General features: G+C 47.6%; 1 protein-coding gene across 1 annotated transcript; it reads right to left on the bottom strand.

The window, feature by feature from the left end:
• Positions 1-1,401: 1,401 nt before the first annotated feature.
• DHX36 (DEAH-box helicase 36) lies at positions 1,402-16,663 on the bottom strand. The gene is made up of 25 exons (XM_021540829.3): positions 16,358-16,663; positions 16,154-16,275; positions 15,043-15,244; positions 14,359-14,397; positions 13,465-13,635; positions 12,665-12,744; positions 11,723-11,797; positions 11,427-11,593; positions 10,788-10,869; positions 10,200-10,340; positions 9,619-9,721; positions 9,232-9,319; positions 8,345-8,400; positions 8,175-8,239; positions 7,545-7,688; positions 6,951-7,068; positions 6,500-6,598; positions 5,774-5,947; positions 5,397-5,483; positions 4,669-4,752; positions 4,471-4,570; positions 4,295-4,385; positions 3,779-3,899; positions 3,062-3,214; positions 1,402-2,433 (listed from the first exon to the last, which is right to left on the bottom strand). The coding sequence occupies exons 1-25, from the start codon at positions 16,646-16,648 to the stop codon at positions 2,248-2,250; spliced, it is 3,039 nt and encodes a 1,012-aa protein (XP_021396504.2). The 5' UTR covers positions 16,649-16,663; the 3' UTR covers positions 1,402-2,247.
• Positions 16,664-18,699: the final 2,036 nt, after the last annotated feature.

Raw genomic sequence — 18,699 nt, 5'->3', positions numbered from 1 at the left:
AAAAAAGCAATTTTTAACACTGACCTCTCTATTAGCACTGCTATTGCAAAGCAAATAATCTGAAAACTCAAGCCCTTCATCAGGCCTTGTGCACTTTGAACACACCCAGGCACACACTCTCATTTTTCACTGGAGGTGGGCTTTACACCAATACCTCCTTTTCCCAGATGTATTTTGTTTCTAAAATAACACACATAGCCCAATCAAGTGGACAGAACACAAGTGTTGGAAATAAACAGTAAATTTTGGCACCAAGGTTGAGGAGATCCAAGGCTTTGTCTGCTGTGATCTGCAAATGATTTTCAACAGCTGTATCAAAAGTTCATCATTCAGGCAAACTAAGATAGCATCAAAGTCAGGCAGAATTTACTGCATCACTGAATTGCTACAGTCCATAACCCAGAGTTCTGGAAGGTGCTGGAAACTAAGACAGCAGCAGACCTCATTAAGTACAACAGGGCTTTGACCACTCTTTGTCTCGGGCTGGCCATTTAAAAACCAAGTTACAAACATCACATTACCTCTTCAAGATCTGAATAACCTGATGCCGTGGTTTAAGCCTGGCTTGCAGCTCATCCCCACGTGGGATGGAGGAGAGGTGAAGGGGCAAAGTGAGAGAAGTCCTGGGTTGAAAACAAAGCTGACCCTGTGCCTCACAATGGGGGTTTGAGGGAACTCCTCTTCAACCAGGACTGCCATTCTCACCTTTGTTTTGCATTAATTAGTTAAAAATTAGCCATAATTCCTTCAAAGACCATGAAAAAGGAGAATGCTGCAGGTACCATGTGCCAGCCTGTACTTTCTTCATTCCATTTAATCCAGCCAGGCCAATGCCAGCACCAGGGCCAGCTTTTTCTCTGTTAATAAAGCACAGATCTGTGACCAGAGCAGCCACTCTGCCCATGCAGCCCCTCACGGCTGGCCCCCACTTTGTTCCCTGCTGCCCCAGTGATACCTTTTGTTTCCAGCACAGAAACTCCTCACTACAAATTATTTCCTTCCCATTTCCACAGAGTTATCAGTTATTTAGACCCCTTTTATTTCCCCTTTGAGTCTGGGGCCGCCGGCTCTCTCACAGCCACCCCCTCCCTCCCTGCAGTCTCTGTTTCATCTGTTTTCCCCTTGCTCAGGGATTTCCTCCTCATTTAGAACACCTGAAGGTGAAATAGTCAGCTGGTGGTGGGGAGGGAGGTTAAACGATGCATTTTGTGCAGCTGGCAGTGCCAGTGAGGAGCTTGGCACCCTCCCTCCCTTGTTAACCCAATGGAAAGCACAGTCTAGCCAGTACTTGGGCTTGTTGCACCTGAGCTCTTCTGCTTTCCTCAGAGTAAAGCATAAATCCTCCTGAACCTGATGATTAAGGTCATTTTTGCAAAGGAAAAAAAACAACAAAACACCACAGAAGGGAGAAAAGTTGTATTTCCAGGCTTTTTTTTCTCAAGGATAAACCTCAAAATTCTTAACAAACTTTGTCATTCAAATAATCTTCCACAGCTTGAGATCATTCACAACAGAACTTTCAAAACATTGAAAACAGTTGAAATAAGACTTGCAAAAAAAGACTCTTAATGGAATACTATAACTCATACATGAACTTCTTAAAAAAAAAAAACACAACAAAAAAAACCCCCTCGAACGCAATGAAACCCTAACACATAATCCAACATGAATTTTATCTAACCATGCTTTCTGCAGTCTACAATTTCAGTCTGTAGTGATGATGGATGCGGACAGAAAGCAAAGGAAGATTAATTGAATGGGATGAAATGCAGAAAAGGAGAAGAATTTCTGAAGATTGTTTCCTCCCACCATAAAAATTCACCAAGTGTTTTCAAGTTTAGTTAAATTAAGCTGTAATTACCTTCTGTGAAAGTGCTGGTGAGCAGACTGCTGCACAGCTGGAATAACACAGCAAGTATAATTACTCACCACACCTCATTAAAAAGAAAAAAAATTAAACAGTTTAGGTATTACTAAGCAGTATTTTAGCAGGTTTTTTTAAAATATCTGTTACCTGATGGGTAAAAAACCCAAAGAAAAGAGCTACAGCAGGACAAGAACCTGACACCAGCCAAGAACTGCCTTTCTGTCCCTCACAAGGCTACAGCGAGCACAGAACACATGCACACACACACTGCCAGCTAGCTCCGAGTGCTCCCCAGGGGGAGGAGAGCCCAGCTTACCCTCCAGAAGTGGTTCCTCAGCTAAAGAAAGGCTGTGAAGGGCAGGGAGGGGCTGCTGAAGGCGTCAGCTGTAGCGCTCGCCCTGGAAGCGCGGCGCGAAGTTCCTGACGCCCTCGTTCTCCTGCGTGGTGATCAAGTCTATGATGGCTGTCAGCACTGCCGTGTCCCTGCTTTTAATGTCATTCCAGTCCACCGGATGGGGCTTCTCTATCTTCTCTTGTAGAAGATCATCAAGTTCTTTTCTCAGTTTCTGGGAAGCGTTGGAATAAAGGAAAAGAAGGAAAAAGCAAAGAGATGGGTAGTTAGAGCTACACAGAGCATCAACAGAGGGATTCCAGTGCCTCGGGCCCTCTGTTCTCCCAACCTTTACCCCTGCTCTTCTCCCCCCAGTTCAGTTCCACATTGCTGTTTTCAGGATCAAACCCTGTCCCTCAAAACCCAGTCTCTTTGATGAGAGATGACCATCTCTGGATGTGATGCCTCTAACAGCCCACCCAGCACTCGGCTAACTACCTCAGGATTAAAAACACCAGTTTAAAATAAAAATGAAATTTTAAAAAGAGGTATGATTTCTGGGATCTAGTATTAAACAGTGTGGGTGTGGGAATGGAACCCATTCCTGTTCACTGAGGAGCCCTGCTCTCATGTTTCCATATCCATGTGGGTATCTCCTGTACTGACCAAGTCATCCCACAGCATCTGTGCAAAATTAGATCTCTTTTGCTTACTTTGTGTGCTAGAACTGCTTGCTGGGAGTGCATTTCAAGCAGCATCTCCCTGAGCAATAAATCAATCCACAGCAATATCAAATCCAGAAATCCCTAAGCAAAACCAGTGTTACACTGATCCTTCCAGCTATCTTATTTTGAACCAGTTACCTTGACCAAGTTTGCTATTTTTTCTGGAGACTGGAAAACAATCCACTCATCCACAGCGATGGTGTCCTGGTCCTTATCCTTCTGAATGGATATATCCCCTCCAAAGAACAAGAGGCAGTATGGAGACACCTCTGTACAATCATACAGGTAAATCTGCACAACAGAGAATTGTCTGATCACCCTCAAAATATCTCAGGTGCCATCAGCAACCTTAATGAGACTCCTACAGAATTCCAGATCCTTACTCAGTAACTCACAAATTCTGAATAAATGCATGAACAACTCAGTTCAACAAAAGTCACATGAAATCAGATTGCACAAGGGCAAAAATGGTCCCAAGTCTTTCAGTCTTTCACACCACACAGTGGTGAAATCAAACCAGATGCTCCATAACAATGAGAGGAAATGTCAGCATATTAAGAAGTGTTAAAACTGGATTGAAATGAAAAAAAATTAAACTAAAAGAATTTACACCTGTTACTGCCAGACATTAAAGAAACCCAAATCCTCAAAAAAAACCCCAAGAACTAAACCACAGAAGTTTCTTATTTGTGGTACAATACCCCAGTATCACAAAGGATTTAATCTGATGGTGTGTACAAGGAATGGCCTAGGACAGGAAGGCCCCAGAACAAAGGCTGAACCCCTCTGAACCCTGATCCAGCCTCTTTCAAGAGGGGATAATAAAACAAATCCACAAGCACAGCTCCAACTCACACTGCTGGTCCTCATCTTCAAATGGTACACGAGCCAGTTATAATGGAACTCTGTTTCCTCCACATTCACAGATTTGGGGTGGATATTAACTGATCCATCTGTCTTGGTGCAAACTTTCACCCTTCAAAGAAAAAAAACAAAACAAAACAAAAAAAAAAAGAGTCTGATAATACAAGAAGTGATAAAACAGACCAGGATCCTCAGGGTCTCTTTCCCCAAATAACCAAAAATGACAGTGTTTGAACTGCTGCTGTAGAACCCCTTTAGAGCAGTGTTACTGAGCTGTTGTAACATTATCCATGGCATGGTAAGGTCACACAAGTTATTTCAGGTGTCAGCAGGAATCCAGATGTTAAGGAATCAACAATCCCACCCTTCTCAGAGGAAGTAACACACAAGCACAACTCAACTCTACAGTGAGATTCATGCATGCACTCAAGCCACTGCATCACTTTGCCAAATTATGCCATGTAGAAAACCCCTTGAATACAAACCAACATTAAACCAAACCCTCACATTTTTCTCTTTTTGCTGAAGCTGGGCCGGATCTTTGCCACTTTGGGATAGAGGCCAGCACAGATGACAGCTTTGAGCAGCTTCTCATTACCTGCAGGAGACAGCAAAGTAAGGGAGGCAGCTCTGCAAGCCGAGATTTCAGCTGGGATAAAGTCTCCCTTTCCCTCCACAATTACCTGAGTTGGTGTTAGATTTGGGATCCTTGGGGTTTCTACTATTCACAAATCCAGCAGCAAGGAGATGCTCAGCAAACTGCCCTTTCATGTTGTGCAGCATCTAGGAAACAAGGAAAATTGCCCCGGAGTGATGCTGTGCCAAAGGCTCCCCCTCTTCTGCACACGGGATCCTGCCTGAGCCTGGCAGGACGCTGTTACCTGCATGGTGTTTGAGGACAGGAAATATTCCCAGCAATAGTCCTTCTCATTCCAGAGACCACAACCCCGAGCCTCTTCCCAGCCCTAGGAATGAAAACTGGAGCTGCAAGCGTTTGCAAGGGAACACTGCAAACAGGGACAGCCAAAACTGGAGGTCCCAAACAGTCCCACCTTCCCTACCAGGGAGAAAGCAAATCCTTTCATCTCTCTGTACATGTGCACACACCCCAGTGCAGAAAAGCACAACCTCACAATGTGCTGAAACACAAGCTTCCTTTTTCCCTGGCGGGCAGTGATACCTGGCTGTGTTTGCCAGAGCAACCACCTTTTGTTGTAATTAACGAAGTTCTGGGCAGTAATTGCATTTTCCAGGCCGTTTAATTCCTCCTCTCCTCACCACAACACAACACAGCACAACATCCAACACTTCTGAAGTTGGCTTCAGCCTCTTGTAGAGGCCAGAAGGACAAGAATGAACAACTTCAGCAAGGTAACTATAATACTACGTTTCCTTTGTCTTCTTCAGACTTGTCCACCAGAAATGAGGATACTGAGCCTGGGGACCAGATTATGCAACACTAGAAGGGTGAAAATCAGTTTGGTTTTACGTTTCTGTAGAAGCCAAAGAAGAAAGCCTACAGAACATGAACTGATTAGCTTTTTCCTGAGGATCATCTATATTACTCAAAATTCTAGAAGAAAAAAAAAAAACATGAAACCATGCTTACAGTAAAAGCATTCACCACAGTCAGATGATCGCTTTTCGTGTTCCTTGACAGCTCCTTTCTTCTTGCATCTGCGATTTTCTCTTTGCCCTAAAAATTAGAACCTACATAATACCTAGACTGACATGACAGTTCTCTTCTCCAAATTCAGGTACATCTGTACAGCAGTACTTTGCACGTAACACACAAAAATTATAATTATTTTAAATATTCCACAAGAAAAATGATAATTCATAGTATGTGAAGGCAATCACACTAGTAAAAATGTAATCACCATGACATTTATGAAAGTGCTCTTAGACTATAACACCTCACTGAGTCCCAGCATGCTCCTGAGATTCTTGAATTCCCACATGTCATTGTCATCTGTGAGAGTTTACCAGAGGGATGACAAAAGGGTCCTTGAAGCTGAGGCTGGCTGCAATGGTCAGCACGGGGTCCAGGCAGCAGAACAGGGCTCCAAACAGGATCATCTTCCCGATGTGTGGCTCCACGGGCAGCCGGGCCAGGTGCACCCCCAGGGGCGTCAGCTCCTCCTGCCTGTCCAGAGCGTTCTGCCGGGGCAGGGCACAAAGGAAAGAACACACACGGCATGTGAAATGGGGAGGATTTCCTTGGAAAAGCCACTGTACACAGACACCACCCCCCAATACCCAAACCAGAAGTTTCTATTTATGGGTACAACTCATTTATGTGAATATCACCAGAGCAAAGATCAGCAGAACCAACGTGCCATGAGCCCCTCCTTCCCCAGCACCCAAGGGAACAATGGTACCAGTTCCACGTGCCCCATTTGTGTCCAACTCCTCACTGACCCACTGCAACAGGCAGCAGGGGTACAGAGGAGGGAGTTAAATCAACACCCACAGGGAACTTAAGTGCAGGGTCACTTGTCTGTCTGTTTGGAGTCATTGACCAAGTCCCTCAGAAGCACCCTGCAGAGCCCACAAGCACCAAGGATTGTGTGGGGTGTCCCTCTGTGCAGTGAGGGTCCATCAAGGCTCTGCACAAAGGGTAAGGGGCTGCAAAGCCCAGAGCTGTGCAGTCACACCTGCCCGGTGACACCCCCAGCACCACAGCTCTGAACAGATGCAGCAACACTTTACCAGCTCCATGAGGTGATTTATGGCCAACATCACAGCATCACGAGATGGAGGGTCCATCAGTTTGCTCAGAAAATAGGCAATTCCACCAAGCCTCAGGATCTGAAAGAAAAACCACAACAAAAGCCTGCAGCAACTGGAGAAAGAGGGTTGTCTAAAACTGGTTAGCAGTAACCACACTCATGGACACAGTGTGAGTAATTCACAACCCGACTTTCAAGTTCACTTTTTATTGATACCAGACAATTCTGTTTCCCCTGGGTTTGATGCACCCAAGATACAAGTGTGCATTTACAAAAGTTGCTGCAATTACTGGCTAAATACACTGCATTTCTGGTGTAACAGAATTTTGGTTTAACAACCCTAGGCTCAGAGTTGCATTAACTTATTCTTTCAATCACTTATCCCAGTGGAAAATTAGATAATAAATATATATGAAGATTCCTCCATTTACCTTGATTTGTAAGCAGAGCTCTTCCAAGGGTGTCCTCAGGATCTCTGGTAACTGATAATCATCCAGGAGGCTGGCACGCAGTCCGTTGTACAGATGGTAACAGTGGCCTGGCTGAACTCTGCAATGATTTCAAGAAACTACTCTTTTGGGTTTGGCCATTTGTTGTTTTTTTTTTTTTTTCCCCAATGAAACTGTGACATTATAGCTCTGTTTCTTAAAAAGAGCTGCCCAAAACTCCTCAAGGAATTAGAACTGAAGTGCATTCAATTGTAGAAGCCACTTCAGTCTTCTGAAGACCCATCAGCAGGAAAGAGGCAGAGAGAACACAGAAACTAATTTTTACAGTTTCCACTTTACTGTATCATCCTCATAAATCAGGTGTGAGGGCAGTGACAAAAATGACAACAAAATGCAGGACATTTTTCTATAGGAGGGAAACTCTGGAGTTAAACACAGCACAAGTCAATTCATCTTCCTGGGAAGGCAAGGAGATCATTCTCTGCCCAGGAACAGGAGCCAGCAATAATAAAGAACCTTCAGCACTGCTGGAAACTCAGCATTCCCAAACTTCCCTGAGCACCCCACTGCTCCTACCTTCCTGCTCGACCCTTCCTCTGCTTGGCATTGGCTTTGCTGACCCACTCTGCTGCCATGGTGCTGATGTTGTTCTGGGTGTCAAAGTGAGTCTCCTTTATTTTCCCCCCATCTATAACGAACACGACGTCATCAATTGTGATGCTGTTGAAAAAAAGAGGAAGAAAAAGCAACTTTTCATCTTTGCAAGTATGACCTGGGATTGGGTTTGGCCCCTCTTTATTCCCTCCCAGAGTCAGCAATTCAAAAGATCTGTCTTTGGAATTTCATTAAGAACTGTGCTAGTGAACAGTTCAAGAAAGCTGATTTATTCTCCTTGGTAGGCAGAAGTCCCCACTTGGATTCTGAACAGAGGACAGGCAGCTCAGATTATCCTGTACAAATCATTCTAGCAATTGTTTAGTATTCCTGTAGTTTAACGGTTCAAAACAATGTAGCTGGTGGAATTGTTTAAAACAATTCTAGGAAAACACTGTTTAGTCTGTAAGTATTTCTAAAGATAAAGTGTTATAAACTAATGGCACAAACACAGAAACATATTTTTGGGAACGTCAAATGGGTTTATACTTTAAATTATCAGTTCCATTTATTTGTTAAACACATAGCTTTCCTGGGCAGCCAGGCACTTACCTGGTTTCTGCAATGTTGGTTGCAATCACAATTTTCCTCACTCCTGGCGGGGTCTTCTTGAACACCTGTAATTATCCAGGGCCTGTTTATGTCTTTGCCAAGACCAAACAAGTGCTTCATTCTTTTTTTTTTTTGTAGTTGTGAAATGTTGCAATAAAAGAGAAGCATACCTGAGTCTGGTTAACCGTAGGCATCAGTGAATGCAAAGGTATGATAATAAACCTATCTGAAAGTTAAAAATCAGTAAAAGATATGGTGTAAGCACAGAAACTTCCAATTTTACAGGAAAATTTGTTAGATCAACTATGCAGAACAGAGAAAATAGGCTGCAAGTCAGGCTACTGCTTCTTGCTCTGAGATCACAGAGATTTGTATCATAACAGCAAATTCTAAAGTAAAAACGTATAAATGTCTTTTTTATGATGCTATAACATGATGAGTTAAGACAATATATAAAGTTATGTATAGTAATTCAGAATTGCTTTTTAAATTCTGAAGTTATTAAATAATTGCTCAAGTTTAATACACAAACTGACACTCAGTCTTTCAGTGAACTGGAATTCTGCATCTATGGAATGTACACAACCATACTGCAAGTCACTATCTGAACAGCCAATGCCCAGCTAAGACAGGTGAGATGGAAATTTCAGAGATGCAAAAGCACAAGTTAAAGTGTGTCAGACAGGCACAGGGTACTTGAGAGTCTAAGCCTCAAATCAACAGGATTTAAGGGAACTATCAGCAAAGCAGGGGAAGCTGCTCAAGGATGAAGTGCACACAGAATGGAGTTTAGTTTTGGTGGGAGTTCTCCCAGCTGCAGGAAAGGACAAGAGGAAGAAGATGCAGGTCAGGTTGTTTTTCAGATTGTCACTCCCACACTGAGAAAAATTAGTTGTTGTTAGCAGAGGAAAGATATCACAGACACACAGACACTGCTGAACACTTTGGAAAGGAGACAAGGGAAAAAATGAACCCAGCACAACTGCAGCAACCCCATGCAACAGGAGTCTGTCCCCAACAGCACTGCCACAAGTCCCACAGAGAGTTTGGGTTTTACCTGACTTAAACATGACTTGAGACATCAAGAGCTCATGCAAAGTGCTGATGTTATCCCAGCCTGGCAGAAACACCAGAATGGCACCATCCTACAGGGAAAAGAGGCATCAGAACCGAAAAGAGAGATCAGAACTCATCACACACTGCACAGAGCCAGCTCCTTGCACACTGATATATGGTGAGATCTGAGACCTCAGTGACCCAGCCTGGTACAGTCTGTCAAGGGCTTTTTTTCCCCATAAAAAGCTACCTCCATGTACTTATCTGAACATAAGAGTAATTCAAAACTGTTCAATTACTTAGAAGAGCAAACAATTTCTCTTCTTTCTGTGTGACAGCCAAAGTCACTGCCAGCTCTGGCACTGCCCCCAGCCCAGTCCCACTGTACCTCCTCTTCCAGCACAATGTGTCTGATCAGTGCTGCTATAAGGTCCAGGTCCACCTTGTCATCATCCATCATTTCCAGGGCACTGATTGTACTTGCTGAATACCTGCAGCAGGGAAAGCACAGACATGCCAAGCCAGGGCTCCTGCCACCCAGCCATGAACCCACCTGCAACCAGCTCAGTTCTTGGAGCAATTCCTGCACCTCCAGAGCAGGTTTAGCTCAGTGTGATTATTGTCAGTTCAGAACAGCTAAAGAATTACCATGTCACAACTGAACTGTTCTGAAGCACTTGCACGACCTCCCTCCTTCTCATCAATGAGCCAGGGACTCACAATTTGTATTTAGGTAATGAACTGAAATTTAACTTGAACAACTCAGAGGTTTCAAAGGGAGCTAATCCTGCTGTCTCTAAAGCACTTCACTAGCTGCCAGCCAACTGTACAGGCAATTCCATCACCATTTTCCACAGTAGCCACTACCCCACTGTTACTAAAACCCAGCAACACAATACAGCACTAATTTATGGTGGTCACTTCAGAGCTGCCTGAAAACTGAAAGCAGAAGAGAAAGTTGGGCCCAACCTGTCCTGCAGCTGCCTTAGGTAGCCTGGCCACTGCTGCCTGTAGATCTCCTCCTTCTCCTCCTTCTCTGGCCTGCTCATGTGGCCCTGCATGAAGCCCTTCCTCCAGTGCTGCCGGCGGTCTGTCTTTTCTGGGGTGTACCTTTACACAGGAGGGGCAAACACAATTCCATTTGAAACTGAGGGACTCTAGAGCAGCTGCACAGTTTTCCAAAGCATGGACAATATGCTGTGCTTTAGTGAGATCATCTGGAAGAATCTTCACTTTCTCTTCCGACAGAAATCTTACAAAAGCACGGACCAACCAAGCATGAGAACATGTAGGAAATAAAAAAGTGAAGAGCAAGAAACACTCGATTGATTTAGAGACCTGAAAATTCACCACAGCAGCAGAGAAACTGTTCTTCTCCTCAAGCCAACATCCCCAGGTAACTGTGAATACAGCCATCTGTAATTACTGTACAAGGCCCCCCTTAGGAGGTTTTCTGTTGAAAAATACAGGCAATTCTTCTTTATGCCAAGTTGAGCATACACTAAGCTAAGGCCCCCCCAAATAGTCTCTGAAATGATGTCCAGAAAAAACACTTGCCTCAACTTCTCAATGACATCTTCGAGCAGATATTCCACCACTGGGAAAGTGAAGCCAGGGATGTGAATCATTGGGCAGTGGTCTGTGGAGGGAGGCAGAACTTGGTTTTAAAACTACTGATGAAATGCCACACTGAAAGAATAGAATCAATAAACATTCCTCACTAGTTCTGCAATATAGCTGCTGTGTCTACAGGACATTTCCAATTGTCAGGGAAGATGTCAAATTCACACCCAAATAAGGCTGCTGAATAAAAAAAGGACAGGCAGCAGGCAGTATTCTGCACACCAATTCAACTGCTTCCAGCCACTGGAAGAAGCTGGGAGACTGAACAACTCAAAGCTCAATCTGCCTGCCCCCTCACAGCAAGAATGCTAAAACATGGTAAATATTTACTAGGAAAACACTCTGTGGATTCTGTTTCCATAATATGTCTGAAAAGCAAAACCAGAAGCAATATCAGGTCGCAATAATGAAATAAAACTGAGAGAAACTGCATCTCCAGCAGCTGGCAGATATTTGTAAAACTGAAGTAATTTCTTCTTTTGATACAAATCAATTCTATAATTCGAGAACTGCACTATACAGTAGAAGCCTAAATTACTTAAGAGGAACATTTCTAGGAAGCACTTCACCTACCAAAGTACTCAGAAAACTTCTCTGCATTTAAAGTAGCACTCATCAGTATGACTTTCAGATCCAGCCGAACATTCAGGAGATCTTTAATAATGCTCATTAAAACATCTGATTGCAGATTTCTTTCATGGATTTCATCAAGAACTACATGACTGATGCTGGACAAGTGTCTAAAATAGAAGGGAAAGAAGTTAAACTTTTGCTTTTAGAAAAAATAAAAAGTAGAGCCATGACTGTTTGGAACAGCTCTTACTCATTTAATAATTGCATTCAGAGTCTCATTAAACAGGAGCTCTTACTTATCTGACTGGAGCCACTGCAGGACAATTCCCGTGGTACAGTACAAAATTGAACCTTGCTTCCTTGGCAAGCGACTGAAAGAGACACAGGAAGAACTCCTCAGATTTCCTCTGTACTTAACAAAATGCCCCAGCTGCAGGTGCCACTGCAGACATGGCGCAGATGTGCCTCACTCTGCCTCCCCCACTCACAGCACAAGGGCAGGAACAAGGAATTAGGCCACTGCTGCACCACTTTTGTGGCTGGGGAATGGATATGGGAGAGACCCTGACTTCCCAGGCACCCTCTGCATCTCCTGCACACTGAGATGCTGCAGGTCTCCAGCTCAGCACACAGGGCACTCACATGCACAGCACTGGGAGCAAAGAGAAACAGCAGAGACTGTATGAACCCCAATTGAAATGCTGGGAGGGCTCAGCTCTCCTCTCTCACCAGCAGCTCTGCTCCAACAAAAGGGTTCCCTTATGTGCTGCGACTTCAGATTTTTAAATTATAGCCAACTACAAATGTAAAAGCTTTTGCTCTGCAAGCCCCTGTCACTGCATAGTCCCAGGGAATTAATCCATAAATATGTGTAGCAAATGCACAGCTTTCCACAGAAATACGGTTTGGAGGATTCTCCTCTTTAGCATTTTCACTTTTCCTTGAAATTCATTGATTAGGGACATCAGTTTCAATTCTGCCCACAGCAGAATCTTTTACAAAAGCTGAAAACGGGACATACTAGACAAAGCCTAACTTAGACTAGCCATTGTCACATGGGGCATAAAACACAGTAAATGCACTCAAACCTTCTCCTAAAATTAAAAAAAAACTCATTCCTTCCTTGCAGGAATTCCTTCAGAGGAAAGTATCAGCAGGAAATTGTTTCTTTCTTTTAAGAACTACTTTTCAAATTGTCTCCTTTGGATAAGAACAGGCCCTTGCCACGAGCCGCTCACCTCTGCAGGCGGATCTGGTACCCCGTGCTCCTGCCATTGCCACAGCTCTCTGCCCTCTCAGCAGCCACTCTCTCAGCCACCTGAGGGGGACAAAGAAGATCAGGCTGATCTGTGACTGAGCTGCTCAGCAGTAGGAACACTTGGTACTGAGATGGTTTGTAAGTAACAAAGAAACGCCCTGAAAAGCACCTTTTCTCCTCCCCTGAGAGCAGCAACCCAGGGACAAGACTCTAGAGGAACACAGCCACTCGGGCATGAGCAGCTCACTCCCCTTTCAGCAGGGTGAGCTTGGCCATCTGACACCGAACTATCAAGGAGAGTAGCTACTGAGCATTTGAAAGTCAGATTCTTTCCTGCTCATTAACACACTCTAGAGGGCCTGCCACAACATTAGTTTTTGTCTTAATGGGCATTCGCATTGCCCAAATCCGTGAAAATCACAGATACAACCCGTGACTAAGGCAGAGCAGAAGGAGGCTGCAGTGCCAGTACTCCAGGGATGGCTGAGCTGAGAATACCCGGTCAGTGCACGCTAGAACAGCAATCCCCAGCAGCCTGGGGCACAGGCAGTGCCCGGGGGGCAGCAGCAGGGGCACTCACAGAGATGGCACTGATCCTGTGCGGCTGCATGCACACGATGTGGCACTGCCCAGATCCAGGAAAATCACAGATACAACCCGTGACTAAGCCAGAGCAGAAGGAGGCTGCAGTGCCAGTACTCCAGGGATGGCTGAGCTGAGAATACCCGGTCAGTGCACGCCAGAACAGCAATCCCCAGCAGCCTGGGCAGGGGCACTCACGGAGATGGCGCTGATCCTGCGCGGCTGCGTGCACACGATGCGGCACGTGGAGCCCAGCCCGCGCTCGATGTGGTCGTCCAGGATGAACTGCGTCACCTGCGTGGTCTTCCCGCAGCCCGTCTCGCCGCTGATCACCGTCACGCGGCTGCTGTTGATCAGCTTCACCAGCTCCTGCCCACACAAAGACACGACAGCTACTGCACTGCTGCTGCACGCACACTGCACAGGACGTGCAGGACTCTCTGCTCCTCTGGGATGAACTCTGAGCAAAGTACCGACAGCTGAAGAAGTGCTCGGCTGCCTCTCATGAAGCTACCAAAAACGTTTAGCTTAAACCTCACAGAAGCCATTTCTGCACATTTGCACTTCCCATGTGCACGGTTTAAAGCGTACCCAACCTCAACACTAGCTTTAAATACGTCAGGTCCTGTATGAAAACAACATAAAAGAACTAATATGAAAGCCTGAAATACATTTCTAACCAAGCTTGCTGCTTGGCTCCTGTAGATTGGAGGCTGAACACAAGAGTTTGTCCTGTTGGACTCCAAGCAAGCACAAACTAAAGGTTTTCAGCACAATATTTTAACATTCCTTGTCCCAACAGGCACAGTTTCCCAGCCTCATCCTCCCAGCCCAAGGACTGTTGAGGGGAGTATGACTAATTTAAGAAACAAATGCTAACAGAAAGGACATTATGGTAAATAGAGGGACTGCAGGGAGGAGCTCACTAATCACCCACTGAGCCTGCAAAAGCAAACATATCACAATGCTCCATTTCTACTGCATACAGGGGATATCAGCCTAAGAATTAACAACAATTAGTAACAGCCCCTACTGTCACTGACTTTATCCTGTGACTGGAAAACTAATGGCACTGAGGTCTAGCACACTCACCTCTCTCATCCCATATGAGGGGAGCTTCTCTCGGAATCTCTGGAGAAAAGAAAAAATGTTTCTCTTTAAACAGCTTTTCAGCACTGAAGCAATAGAATAGATTTCACCTCTAATCTGGGCTAAACTGCAAAATAACGACAAACTGCTCAAACTTGTATAAACACAGGCCTGTGGGAAGTAACTTCAATTCCATATGTTGTTTCAGTTTTGTTCAATTAGAAAAACTACTCCAGCCCAGCAATTCAGTACATGATGGGGTAGGTATATACAGGTACAAGAGCGGGGCCTGGTATGGAAAAGAGAGCTGGTGTCCAGGGTCAGACAATTTCCTATATGTGGCTGAAACAAAACCTGTTTTCAAGAGGCCATTCCTTCAGAGCCCAGTGTGTGCTTTCATTTCATACACAACTGCAGGGACAAAATCCAAAAAAAGAAAGAGAAACCTACCCAATAAAACGTGTCAGCTTCAAATTTCAGATTATAACTCTTTCTGAAATTTGTCACTTCCAATTTTTAATCACTGTTCTATCAATAGTATGAATTTTATGAATTCTAAAGATAATTTTTAGCAAAACTTACATCATGACAACTTTCTCATAATTTACAAGATATTACATTTTGAGGTTATCTTAATTTTTTAAAAATTTCAATGAAAAGTTTTCAGCTTAACAGAGGGGAAAGTACCTGCATTTCAATATATCTGGGATCAGATCTCTTCTTCATTAAGTCTTCTTTAAGTTGCTCATCTAAATCAGCATCTTGCTCGGTTTTTTCACAGAGGAATTCCACATCCAAATCCAGGGATGTTTTCTTCCAGGCTGGTGTCTGTCTGACAGGAGCTTTCTCAGCATCTGGTTTCACTTTGGCAGGCTGTTCTGGAGCAGGGCTGGAACCACAGAACACGAACTTCAGATTCCCCAGCTGTGCCTGGCCACATGCAGAGTGCAGCTAACTACAGCCAGCAGTTAATGAGCCAACAGTCCAGGGGAACAGAACCAGGGAATGGTTTGGGTTGGAAGGACCTTAAAGCCCATCCAGTGCCAGCCCTGCCATGGCAGAGACACCTCTTGCCATCCCAGGCTGCTCCAAATCCCAGTGTCCAGCCTGGCCTTGGGCACTGCCAGGGATCCAGGGGCAGCCGCAGCTGCTCTGAGTCTGTCACTGCAGTGAAAATCATTAAAGCAAATAGAGTCTCAAACTACCAACCACCAAAAACGCGACCTCAGGATCTAAAAAACAACACGTTCTTTTGTAACATGTTATTTTGTACCAAATGAAGCCACAGAGCAACAAAACATCAGCAGAGAATGACTGCTTGATCCACCGTCCCATAACTGGATCCCTCAGCCAAAAGGAGCACAAGTCCCCTCATTTCAGCACACCAGCCTATTCCAGCTATTCCTGCAAATCCTGAACGACTCCAGAACTGACCCTGCGAAAATGTTCCAAGACTGCACAGCAACTGAAAACAGAAGACAAAAGCCACCTCTGCAGGAGTAATTCCAGAGGCCAAGGGGGCTGAAAATCCCATATATCTACTGCAGTAAGCCTAGAGATGAGTTAGAATTTTAATGAGTTTAAGGTGAAATTTAACACCCCAAACTCAGCAATAATGAAAGAGTTTTACAGCAATTATTACAACCATTTCAGTGTGACAACACATGTGGAGAAACTGGAGGGTGTGTGTTGAGCCAGTGCACTCAGTAAAGGTAAATCACTTCCGATACATCTTCCTGACAGCTTATGGAAAGGAAATTCAAAATCAATAAAAGAACCGGTGATTCTGTCTCTTTACCCCTCCTCATCGCCGGACCACCAGGACATGGCTTCCTGCTCTTTGTCGTTCTTCGCCTGGACGGAGTTCAGCAGCTGCACGATCTGCTCTTCCCGGCGCTCGTCCATGCGCACCACGGCTCTCTGGGCAGAGGAAGCACAGCCCCGTCAGCCGGGCGGCACGGAGCGCGGCAGCCCGCTCGCCTTCGCTCGGCCACCCCCTCACCTGCTGCCGGTCGGCGTCCCGGTTCTTCTGGCCCTGCCGGCGGGCGTACCACATCCCGATCTCGCGGCCCTTCAGGTGCCCGGGGTGCCGCTCCCGCCCGCCGGGCCCGCCGGCCGCGGAGGAGGCGGCGGAGGCGGCGCCGCCATCGCCGCCGCGGCCCCGGCCCCGGCCGCGCCCGCGGCCCCGCTCGCGGCGCTGCTCGTAGCTCATGGCCGCGGCTCGGCCCGGCTCGGCCCGGCCCGGCACGGCGCGGCGCGGCCCCGCCTCTTCCGCCGGCACCGCCCGCCTCATCCGCCGCGCACTTCCTCCCGCCCGCAGCGCTGGGGTCCGGGGTTCGAGTCCCGGTCGGACCCGAGCCACCCGCGGGAGCGGGGTTCGAGTCCCGGCCCGACCGAACCCACCCGAGCGGCCCCAGTTCCAGTCCCGGCCCGACCGAACCCACCCGAGCGGCTCCGGTTCCAGTCCCGGCCGGACCGAACCCACCCCTGGGACCGGTTCGAGTCCCGGCCCGACCGAACCCACTCGAGCGGCTCCGGTTCCAGTCCCGGCCGGACCGAACCCACCCGAGCGGCCCCGGTTCGAGTCCCGGCCCGACCGAACCCACCCGAGCGGCCCCGGTTCGAGTCCCGGCCCGACCGAACCCACCCGACCGGCCCCAGTTCCAGTCCCGGCCGGACCGAACCCACCCGAGCGGCCCCGGTTCGAGTCCCGGCCCGACCGAACCCACCCGAGCGGCCCCGGTTCCGGTCCCGGCCCGACCGAACCCACCCGAGCGGCCCCGGTTCGAGTCCCGGCCCGACCGAACCCACCCGAGCGGCCCCGGTTCGAGTCCCGGCCCGACCGAACCCACCCGAGCGGCCCCGGTTCCAGTCCCGGCCCGACCGAACCCACCCGAGCGGCCCCGGTTCGAGTCCCGGCCCGACCGAACCCACCCGAGCGGCCCCGGTTCGAGTCCCGGCCCGACCGAACCCACCCCCGGGACCGGTTCGAGTCCCGGCCGGACCGAACCCACCCGAGCGGCTCCGGTTCCAGTCCCGGCCCGACCGAACCCACCCCCGGGACCGGTTCGAGTCCCGGCCCGACCGAACCCACCCTATTGGCCCGAGTTCGCGTCCCCGACCGGCTGGTGTGTGGCAGAATGGGGAATTTGTATCGTTTTCTTAGTGTTTGATCTTCGTATACTTTCAGGCCTGACCAACAAGAAGGGAGATTTAATCCGTGAAACAAAGAGCGGCCAAAGGGCTTTACGTGATGTCCAGGTGTTAGAAAAGTATTTTTAATATTGTGTGGATTTACATGTGGACAGGGACCACAAGTGAATCAAAACTGCTGTAACTGCCCAGATGTGGAGCTGCTCCCTCATTTCCACAGGTTCCTGCACACACGCCACCCAGTGCCAACAAACACCAAAGCTGGGGTTTAAGATTTTATTCAGGATTCCCTTTAGACACACGTGTGCCTCAAATAAATAGGTATATAAATAAACAACTTAAAATCCACTATAGAAAGATGTAAAGCACTTGAGTATTTGTTATCCCCTTGATACAGCACTAACAGTTTGAACTGATTCAACAGCGCGCCTAAATAGAATCTGCACGGTAGGAAAAGAACGCTGATGCTGTATCCGCCGGGTCAGCGGGGCACGGGAGCAGGAGCAGCGTGCGGATCGAGCGCCTCTCTAGCTGCTGCCCGGCTCCTGCCGCTCTCGGTAGGCTTCGTTCAGCAGCTGTATGTCCTCCCGGTGCCCGGCCCCGGCCCGCTGCTGCTGGCTGCTGCGCCGGTGAGCCTCCACGGTGTCGGGGATGGAGATGCTGAGGCCGGGGCTGTGCGAGGGGACGCGCAGCGAGTACGAGGCGCTGTCGCCCAGCTCGCAGCACACGAAGCGCAGCGAGGGCGAGCGTGCCTGCGCCGAGGACTGGCTGATGCTGCTGACGATGGACACGGTGTCCAGGTTCTCCTCGCTGCTGCAGACCTCCAGCACCTCCAGGTGAATCTTCACGCTGGTGTCGGCGAGCGCGTCCCGAGGCTCGGCCGCGCTCGGCTCGTGCCCGACGCTTTTGGAGCGGTACACCTCGACCTTCCTGGCCGCGGGGGTCATCTTCTGCCCCTCGGAGCTCACCTCGTAGGTGGACAAGGAGAGCGTCTTGCCCGTGGGGGCCTGCAGGGACACGGTGCCCTGGAAGGCGCAGAGAGGCACGGCCAGGGCCCCAGCCGTGCGCTGCAGGGGAGCAGCACCGTTAGAGCTGAGATTGCCAAAATCCAGCACAAAGCGGCCAAAAACCAGCACAAATTGACCAAAAAACCAGCACAAATCAGCCAAAAAACCAGCACAAATCGGCCAA

The sequence above is a fragment of the Lonchura striata genome, chromosome 9, assembly GCF_050655825.1.
Source record: "Lonchura striata isolate lonStrDom1 chromosome 9, ASM5065582v1, whole genome shotgun sequence".
Taxonomy (NCBI): Eukaryota; Metazoa; Chordata; class Aves; order Passeriformes; family Estrildidae; genus Lonchura; species Lonchura striata.
Note: the sequence above shows the minus strand (reverse complement) of the source record. Positions and strands in the feature narration are given on the sequence as shown.

What these genes read in the sequence shown, in the direction of transcription:
- DHX36 (XM_021540829.3), bottom strand. Translation starts at nt 16,648, where the DNA reads ATGAGGCGGGCGGTGCCGGCGGAAGAGGCGGGGCCGCGCCGCGCCGTG. An exon ending in TGGTCCGGCGATGAGGAGGG is followed by an intron (nt 15,245 to 16,153) that starts GTAAAGAGACAG and finishes CTGTGGTTCCAG; the next exon opens with CCCTGCTCCAGAACAGCCTG. An exon ending in TGAAGATGAGGACCAGCAGT is followed by an intron (nt 3,215 to 3,778) that starts GTGAGTTGGAGC and finishes TCTGTTGTGCAG; the next exon opens with ATTTACCTGTATGATTGTAC.